The 9717-nt window shown below is 48.9% G+C and overlaps 1 protein-coding gene across 1 annotated transcript; it reads right to left on the bottom strand.

Moving 5' to 3' along the window:
• Positions 1-366: 366 nt before the first annotated feature.
• Positions 367-8402, bottom strand: ALOX5AP (arachidonate 5-lipoxygenase activating protein). The gene is made up of 5 exons (XM_052671231.1): positions 8263-8402; positions 3773-3872; positions 2623-2693; positions 1973-2054; positions 367-1219 (listed from the first exon to the last, which is right to left on the bottom strand). The coding sequence occupies exons 1-5, from the start codon at positions 8330-8332 to the stop codon at positions 1057-1059; spliced, it is 486 nt and encodes a 161-aa protein (XP_052527191.1). The 5' UTR covers positions 8333-8402; the 3' UTR covers positions 367-1056.
• Between the last annotated feature and the right edge of the window lie 1315 nt (positions 8403-9717).

Raw genomic sequence — 9717 nt, 5'->3', positions numbered from 1 at the left:
TGCAATTCTGTACAGTCGCTGCTCACACAGCTGTGACTCTGTCCCTCCAAAAGGAATCATGGCATGCAGCTTTACCCATCCTGCATGTGGTAATCGAATAGGTTTAAGAGCTTAAGCGCTCTTATGGTAGCAATGCTTACAAAAGTTGTGCTGGGCTGTCTGCCCATCACAGCTTTCTTCTCTCATAAGGCTGCTCTTTGGCATGAACGTGCTGGGGCGTGTTGTTAGTGATGAAGGCTGCTAATTGAGCTTGCTAATAGGGAGAGAGCTGTTAAAAACATGTCCCTCAAAGCAGCTCCCACAGGTGGTGGAGCTGTACTACTCACCTTCATCACGTCAATGGTGCACAAAGAAGATGGGAGCAAATGGATTTCATCCTTTCAGGCTGTTTTATTAAGCTAAGCAAAACAAAACCAATCTTGCTGTCAATTTACCAGATCCTCATTGATGTAAGGCCCCTTTCCACAGCTCTGGGAGGATAGCCAGGCTGAGGTATGGATGAGATCAGTGCTGGGAGCATTACACACATGAATATTGATCAAGGAAAACCAGACAGGGGCCAGCCTGCTGTCCTGCTCTCAATCACCAACAAATGCAAGGGAAAGGGTGAGAGAAGAGGCTGTCCTGTGCATTTGCATAGGCAGATGGGTGAAGGGTGATGATGAAAACCTGCATCAGGACGTGGTTGTGGCTGCACATCCTTCAAGGATGAAGCTCAGAGGCTCCTGGCTTTCATCATGAGCATTAAGGAACACAGTTACAATGAGAGCATAAAATGTCCCTTACAGTCATGCAACTGGCTTTCAAAATGCAGTTTAATGAAAAAACTCTGATGAATTAACTGGAAGTTGTTACTGTTCCTTGAGCATGCTGAGTGCTCACAATAAATCTTTTTCCTGAAGGAAAAAGCAAGGTTAAATCAAGCTACAAAGCCCACTGAGCATTAGATTTACAGCAATTTGAAAGGGTTATAGGTTTATTTCTTAAACAGCTGAATTATAGCTGCTTCTGGATATTGATATGTGAAGCAGGCTGACCTCTGGGCACTGTGAGGAGCTAGGGAATGAGAAGCAGTGGTGAGATGGCGCTGGTTATTGTCTTTATGTGAATTTCGAAGTCACTTCCAAAGAAGTAGATGAGATAGTAATTCAGTATACCGGCCACAGACATGAGGAACAGGAACAGAATGATGCGCTTCCCAAACAAGTACCCGGGTGTGCTGGGGAGACAGGAAGAGAGGAAAGCTATTCGTTATCAGGTCCACCTTACCTAAGGAGCCCTCAGCCTCCAGGCTCTGGCTGAGAGCATCAGGTGCATTCCAGGGTTTGTCACAGAGGAGGGAATTCCTGCTCTTCTGCTTGGCCTGCTGCAAACTTGTAGATGTCATTGGAAATTTTCTGAACAGTTTGGGCCTGGATTCATCTCTTCACCTCAGTGCAGGACTTTTTTCACCAAAGTGACTGTTCAGAGGGACTTGAATGTCTTTATAGCCACCAGTGACTGTGGGATGGTTTTGTTCCACACATGCATAATTAGCTTTATTAAGATCAGAGGAGGATATTGTACAGATACTAGCACACACACATGCGTGTGTTGACACAGGTAGGGAGGGATGGGAGCATCTCCTGTGAGGAGGGGCTGAGAGATCTGGGACTGTTCAGCCTGGAACAGAGGTGCCCAGTTTGAGGACCAGAGGTCATGGGCACAGTGGCATACAGGAGGTTCCCTATGAACACCAGGAGCACTTTTGTGTGGGTTATGGACCACTGACACAGGCTGCCCAGAATCTGTGGAGTCTCCTCCTTGGGGATCCTCCAAAGCCACCTGGATATTGCTCTGGGCACCCTGCTCTGGATGTCCCTGCTAGAGCAGGGGTCAGGCCAAGAGTCCTCCAGAGGTCCCATCACACTCCAGCTTTTCTATGGTTCTGAAACATTCCCAGGTTTTATGAAAAGGCTCTGCAAAGCCTTACCTCTGGGTCCTCTCCCCCAAGTAGCCCACAAAGTACTTCTGCCTCACAAACAAGTACATCAGGCCAGCAAAGGCGGCGGGTGCTGCACAAAGGGTAGAAGAACACATTACAAATGACAGCTTGGGTCCCTCACATGTATTGTCCCCATTCTCCTTTTTCCAAGGACTTTTTGAGTGTAATTGTTCCCTCAGTCATGCAAAACATGCACCTGGTCCCACTGAAACTCAGAAGGGAGTGTACCAGATTTCCCCACACCTCTTTGTCTAGTGATGAAACTCTTCCTTTCCAGAAAGAACAGCATACAAGCCCTAGGAAGGCAGCAGTTATGCTCCTGACCTATCTTTATCCAACTGAATTGCAAGAATCCATTGAGTGGAACGCATAAATGCTCAGTGTGTGTCATCAGCTCTAGGTGGGTGGCAGTACCACTTTTACATGCCTGCACTCCCTAGCCTCATAATCAGAATCACTGGAGTTGGGACAGGAACACCTAAAGCTAGATCAGGTTGCTCAGAGCCTGGTCCAGCCTAACCTCGAATGTCCCTTCAGTAGAATCTTGCCCATGACTCCTTTAGGGGAATCACCTGGAGTACTAACGTGTTCTCCATCTCTCAATTAAAGTCATGAAGGGGAGTGAAAACAAGTATTACCTTGGCTGCAGAGAAGCCCAGCGCACCAAAGCACGGCGAGAAACGTAGGGTACGTGTGCCCACAGTTTTGGCTAGGAAGGAATTTATGAGAGAGAAATCAGAATACAGGGAATATTGAAAGAAAATTGGTTTCTTTCATCCATGAACAACTGTGGAGTGGATTTGGGCTGTGCAGGCTCCACAGCAGCCTCGTGCAGGCACAGGGATGCTGCGTGGGCAGCAGCCAGGGAAGAGACTCCTCATGTGCCTGTGCCCCAACATGATTGCTGCCTCGCCCAGGATTTGCCTACCTGCCACCTCATGCAGAGAATGGGCTCTTTGTTCTGCCCGCTCAGGAAAGAAACCGCAAGCGAGCCCAGCAGCTGGGAAGTGCATTTGCTTCCTCTAGCATGTGTAACAGAGCTGCACGCTTTGTCAGCTTAGGAAATCCTTGTGTTTAAGTCATATTAATCAAGCAATGAGCATTGAGAGCTGTGTGGAGCTGGAGAACTGCACAGCAAAAAGGAGTGTCTGGAAAGGTTAACCTGTCTCCTTGCACATGCACAGGAATCATTTCTGACTCCCTCCTTCAGCCTGGAATGCACTTCCAGAGGGAGATGTGCTCCTGCAGAGGTCACACACCTGTGAAGGGCAGCATTTTGCTGTTCTCTGCCTTTTTGAGCGTATTGCCAGTACTTCACGGGTAATAAAAAATATTTTATGTTCTTTTCTCTTCTGGGTTGGAATTAATTTTCCCCTCTGCTCCCTCTGAAGGAATGTTGAAGACAAGATGCAGCAAATGCGGTGGGGAAGCAGAGGGCCAGAACTTGTTCAGAGCTCTGCCACTACTACTCTCAAGTCAGCGTTGCTTCCCCCTGGAGCTGCAGCATGTATGGGACAATGGCTGTGCCCACATCACACTTCCAGTTTTAGGTGTGATTCACAGAGTTGGATCCCAGATACGGGACATAGAGAACATCAGGTCTGCACGTCCTGCTCAGCAGCAAATGCACCGGAGAACTACAGGTCTAACCTCTGCCACAGCACACACAGCAATGGGATTGCAGAGCAAAGCCTTGGAGCCCAACTTTGCACCCCTTAAGAGTTTGGATTAAGCTGTAAGGAACAGGGCGGTGAGCCCAGGCTTGCCCCACTGGCTCTTCCTACTCACTTGGCAGTGTAGACACGTTCAAAGGCAGAGGAGCCTGGCCGCTGGATTCCTTTGCCATTGCAGTGTTTACTCTCATGCTCCAATTTGCTAGCAAAAAAAGCTGTAAAAAAACAAACAAAAACCAACACAAGCTGTTGGATCTGAAATGCAATCTGGAGATATCTCAGAAGTGCACGCATCCTTGTGTATGCCTGAGCAGCAGCAGAATGTGCAGATGTGTGGAGGTGCAGGGTCGCCAGCACGCTCACTCTGTCAACGTGGCGTAACGCAACCGTCCATGCAAGGGCATGACATGGTGTCACCCTGACATCCCCATGCATCTGCATGTTGCTGTCAGTATCTCTCACCTGAGCATGGTTAAATCCCCCCCCGCTGCACACGTACAACCCAGTGCTGTGTTATTTGTTCTCCAGGGGGAAAAACCTGCTGGTGAGAGCTGCCAGAACTCATCCTCACTCTCTGACAGAGTGGGGAGAAAAGAGAATTTCTGCTCTTTCAGTGATATCGTTTTGCCAAAACAAGGACATCCAATAGGTTGTATTCATTTCCCAGAAAGGCTTGTTGCAAACCTAGCACTGATGACTGACTCTGTGTATAGTTTGCTTCCTACTTTTAAGCAATGGTATCATGTCAGGATGTTAGCTGCTGCAAAAACACAGCACCGCAAGATAATGTATTGTATGCTTGACAAACACTTCTTGTCTAATTACACTAAAACAGGGACCATCAATCGTGTGTCTAAATGCACCTGGCAGAGTTCTGACAGCCTACAAGCTACAAGCATTGTATCATCGTGCTCCCAATCTCAGTGCACCCAAATCACCCTATGGTTTGGAATATTACTCTAAGATGTATACCAAAGAAAACACAACAGGACAGAAAAAAAAAAAAAAAAAAGAGAAAAGGTAAAAAAAAAACACATAAAAACCCCATGCATTATTGTAGCAATATGATAACTTGCTAAACTGGCGGGCTTCATCCCTGGAATGTGGAGGCCCATCTTTGGGCCACCATTCAGCAGCTCAGCAACCAAGAGCTCCCAGTGTTCTCACCCATATGTTTTGGGTTGTTAATGGAGGACCAGGTTGGCCAGCATGATGTTTTTGTCCAGTGTAAAGCTCCTGTGATGGTAAACCACTTCCTGTTGACCTTGGACTGGATGAGCTTACTGGGACATGTAGCACATCCTTTCCTTTTAGCGTGAGATCCCTAAAAGATGGCACAGCCTTTGGAGAAAGACAACGGTAAGCTTTAAACATCTCCCTCTTGGGCAAAAATTTATTCTCAGAAAGAGTGGTGAGGCACTGGACAGGCTGCCCAGGAGGTGGTGGAGTCACAGTCCCTGCAGGTGTTCAAGAACCGTGTGGATGTGGCAGCGAGGAGCATGGTGGGCATGGGCTGAGAGTTGGACTAGATGATCTTAGGGGTCTTCTCCACCCTTGATGATTCTATGATTCACTCTCCTATTGTAGGATCTGCCACTTCCCAGGTGCAGGTGAGCTGCAGCAGAGAGTTCCATGATGCCATTGGGTTAAACCCAGCTGTGTCCAACATGGTGCTGGCCACTGAGCACAGGAACTTGGAGGAGCAGATGGTGATACTCCTGGCATGTAGCCTCCAGGGTCATGGTAGGGTAGGCCCCAGGGATTTCTGGATCTCCTGGGCAAGGACCTGGCCATGGAAATCCAGGCACGAGCCATGGAAGCACTCATCATCTCTGACGTGACCCTTGGTCAAAGGGCTGGGCATTAAGGCAAAAACAAAGATGGATTTATCATGAACACCTGCATCATGAACGAGAGCAGGCTTTGTTTCATCTTGTTTTGGGGACACTGAGAAGCACTGGGGAGATAGCTGTTTTACTTACTTTACAATGAGATACAAAGAGAAATAAGAAAAGCACCTGCAGATGTCAAGCTATCAGCATGAGAAGAGCCACCTCAAAGGGCATCCTAGGAGGTACCACCCCTTGAGCTGAAGCTCTGCAAAAGAGCAGAGCAGAGCTGGCAGGTCCCATCCAGTGGTGGCCCTTGGCATAGGTTTGGGCGGGCAGCACAGCAGTGTTGAGCTCCTGTCAGGGTGATGCTGGGGAAAGGAGAGACTACTGTGTTGAGTAGCTTGCAACACTGTGGTTATATTTCTCACTCTTTTCCTCCAAACCTTGAATCAAGGATGTGGTTTCACAACCTGGTGCAGATGGGTGAACTGAGCAGGGAGGTGCAAAGGAGGGGAGGGGGCCAAGAGTTTAAGTGCACTCAGCTGCACCTGGGATCAATGCCCCACGGCTCCAGGGTTTCTTCAGTTGCTATGACCTTGATCCATTGCGGTCTGGCACTTGGGAGTATGCAGCAAGGGCCTTGGGGAGATGGTCTAGATGAAGATAATGCACTTTTATTTCAGGTCTATTTTCAGCGGGCCATTCCCATGAACTGGCTCCATGTGTGGCCATGGGGTTGTTTCTTGAGTCCACACAAACTGAACAGCATGCTGATGCTACAGCTGAGTGTGTGTTGACAGTCATGTAGGGTTGCCCCTTCCACCTGCTTCATGTCACTTCCTCTGTCCTGATCTGCTCAATTTGCCCTGAAGGCTGCTTGGTTGCAACACTGCAGTGATGCAAGAATAACCAAAGCTCGGTATGTGACTCAGCAGTGCCTGGTTGCTCAGTCACTCTGCAGGATGTGGAGATTCCCAGTGCAAGTGAGGTGATGTCAAATGGACAGGCAGCAATGCAGCCTGAATGCAGCTTTGGAACAGCAGCATTCACCAGAACTGCTTTATAATCCTGCATCAGGTGCAGACAAACATACAAACCCAAATTTACATCATTGCTGGCTCCAAGTACTTAAAGACAGTCAGCAGATGTCTCACTGAGCTATAGCAGGAGTTTAGTACAACTGTTATCTTTGACAAGCATTTCTATGCCCTAATTACTGTATACGTGACATACAATATGCATAACGTACAGTATGTGTGTCATGGAGATCTTTCCAGATAGAAAGCCTGGGAGGAGGAAATCAAGTGCTACAAGCTTCGAAATCATAGCTCAGGGCTGTGTGCCTTATTCATCACACAGAGACCTCTGCAATATTGCTGGCCCACAGCATTGGGGTCAGTGATTTCACAGAGGGATTTCCATGAAAGCAAAGTGCATGTCAGGCTGGAAGGCAAGTGCTTGAGTTTCAGAGTGTATTGGGTTTACACGGCTAGCTTTGGTAGAAGGGGGGCTGCAAGATGAGGCCCTGGGATGAAGCTGCAACCTGTGGAGAACAGCCAGCAGTAGAGCAGATCCTGAAAGGTGGGCCCCGTGGTATGGAGCCATGTTGGAGCTGTGGTTGGAGAGCTGTAGCCTATGGGAAGCCCACGTGGAATTAGATTGGGAAGGATGGCATCTGTAGGAGGCATCCCATATGGAATGGGGGCAGAGAGTGACCACGGAAGAGTGGCAGATACAGGCATTATGGACTGACCACAGCCTCATTCCCTGTGCTACTCAGGGTAGAAGGTAGAGGAGGGTAGAAGGAGGAAGATGTTTGTGCTCTGATCCCAGCACTCCTTATGCTGCTTCACTATCTGCTGTGCATTTACCACTAGCGAGGACTGTGCTGAAGAGCGCAGCAGTTAAAGTCTACCTCGGGATTTCACCCATCTTCACACTTTGCTGCTCTGTGGCTGAGCCCCCACCACTTCCCCTCCCTGCAGCACAGCCCATTTCCAGGCATGAACCATGAGGTCTGCACTCACTGGGATTTCAAGCATTTCTCTCAGTCACTCACCAAGCTTCTTGAGCCTGGGTAACCGCAGTGCATCCGGGGCAAAACCCACTCCCTTGTCTGGATGATGAGCAGCATTTTCTACTAGGATGGTTAAGTATGGTTGAAGAAGGTTGGTTGATCAAGTTAAAAACAGATTTGCGTAGAAGAGAAGCTTGCAGTTTTATTTTAAAAGCTCCAAGGAACAGTACTGAGGGTAGGGGTCTGAATGAAAGCAAGAAATGAAACTTCCCCACTGCAGAAAATGCTCAGCATTCTTGGGGCTGCAGATAATGCAATCTAGTCACGCTAGAGGATCTGGACAGCTAGGTGACCCCACGTCACCCAAACACACTTCTAGGTGGTCAGTGCCATTTTGCTGCCTTCACCTGGCTCTGTGCAGAGCTCCAGCCCCTTGCTGCTGCTCTGCAGCCCACAGGGATTCAGCCAAAGAGCAGCACTGGGGCTTCAGCCACGGTCCCTGTTATTGGATCTAAGTGCACGTTGTCCTCAGCAGCTCCAACACATCACCCCTTTCATTAGCTGACATACATATGACTGACTCACAGCAGGGCTGACAAGCCATAGAAACAACAGCATGTTAGGCAGTGTGCTGAGAGCATTGCTGAAGCCAAATGCCTGCCCGGGATGCCTGCACACGCACATACTCACAGCAAGAGGTAATCTAATGAACACCAGATTGTTCTCCCCTCCCATGTACACGGATTTCTGCCTCACCATTCTGGATGACGCTGATCAAGGTGACAATGGCAAGCAGGACGACGCTCCCCAGGGTCTCCTGATCCATTTTGTGAGCAGGCAGTGGGCAGAAGTGCAGCCGTGGCAGCAGCTCAGCCCTGTGAGTGCAGAAGGAGGAAGTGAGGGTCTGAGTTATCTCAGATCGTGAAATACTTCCTACAACCCTGTGGGAGCAGAGCAGCACCCCATCCTTGGGTGTCTGCCAGCACAGCGCAGCTGCAGCATACAGCGTCCCTCATTGCATCCTCTTAGTTACAGGTGAAGCCTGGAGAAATGTGAGACAACACTTCCCTCTAGAAGATGGTGGCAGCTGCCAACCCTCAGATTTACAAGCTCAACCCTTCAAGTTGCAGTTTCCCTAGTCTGAGCCCAGTACGGATGAAAAGAGTTATTGTGGCGTCTCCTGCCCCAGCTTTGATCCCAGGGAAGAGGTGACAGGGGAACACGAGATGCAGGAGGCTCATGGTGTCTTCTGTAAGACAGTGAGGCTCAGGCTGCCCAGAGAAGCTGTGGGTGCCCCATCCCTGAAGGTGCTCGAGGCCAGGCTGCATGGGCCCTGGGCAGCCTGAGGTGGTAGGAGCTGTCCCTGCCCACAGTGCAAGGTTGGAATAGGATGGGCTTTAAGGTCCCTTCCAACCATTCTATGATCTATGAAACTACGATTCTATCAGACAGCTGGAAAACATCCTCATCAAAGTGCACAAGTCCTTCCAGGAAAAAACCCATCTGCTCCTTTTTGAGATGGGAAATTCATCTACAGCTGTGGCTTTACCCAACCTCACTATCATGCAAATTGTTATCACCTGAAGTAATTGATAAGAAGATCACGTAATTTGGGTACAAGCAAATGTACAGAAGCATGTCAGTGGTCAGGAACTGATGAATGTAGCCTGTGAGCAGTCAGAGGCTGGTTTTTGATGGACAGCACAGACACTGCTGTGTGAGCAGCAACATCTGGCATAATTTGGGACTGTGATTTTTTCTGAGAGTTAACTCTTGGTACGTTTGTGCTCAAGGATGGCATTTAACATGAAGTTTGACATTACCATAATGCAAAAATTAAAATAAAATAGCAGGAGCCGCTGGCTTTCCAGCCTAGCAGCCCTGGCCTACGACAGTTGGCTGCTGATGCCTTCTCTTTCCTCCCATCCCACCCTCCCCAGCCCATTTCTCTTTCAATTTCATTGCTTTTCTTTGCCACTCTGCTCTCCCCAGGCCCCATCCAGCCCTGTCTGCCCCCTGGCACCACTTAGGACTCAGGAGCTTCCTCCTGCAGCTCTGTGCTGAGCAACATGCAGTCCTCATTTCCCCTTCTCGCTATGCTTTGGTATTCCCTTCCTTCTCCTTCCCCCACCAAAAAGAAATGTAATTGCATCAGCTCCAGGACTTCCTAAGCTGATTTCTTAATGCAAGGAGGAAAGAGCTGTGCTAGTG

Source organism: Tympanuchus pallidicinctus, unplaced genomic scaffold (assembly GCF_026119805.1).
Source record: "Tympanuchus pallidicinctus isolate F22 unplaced genomic scaffold, pur_lepc_1.0 scaffold11, whole genome shotgun sequence".
Taxonomy (NCBI): Eukaryota; Metazoa; Chordata; class Aves; order Galliformes; family Phasianidae; genus Tympanuchus; species Tympanuchus pallidicinctus.
This window is presented reverse-complemented; position numbering and strand designations above follow the sequence as displayed.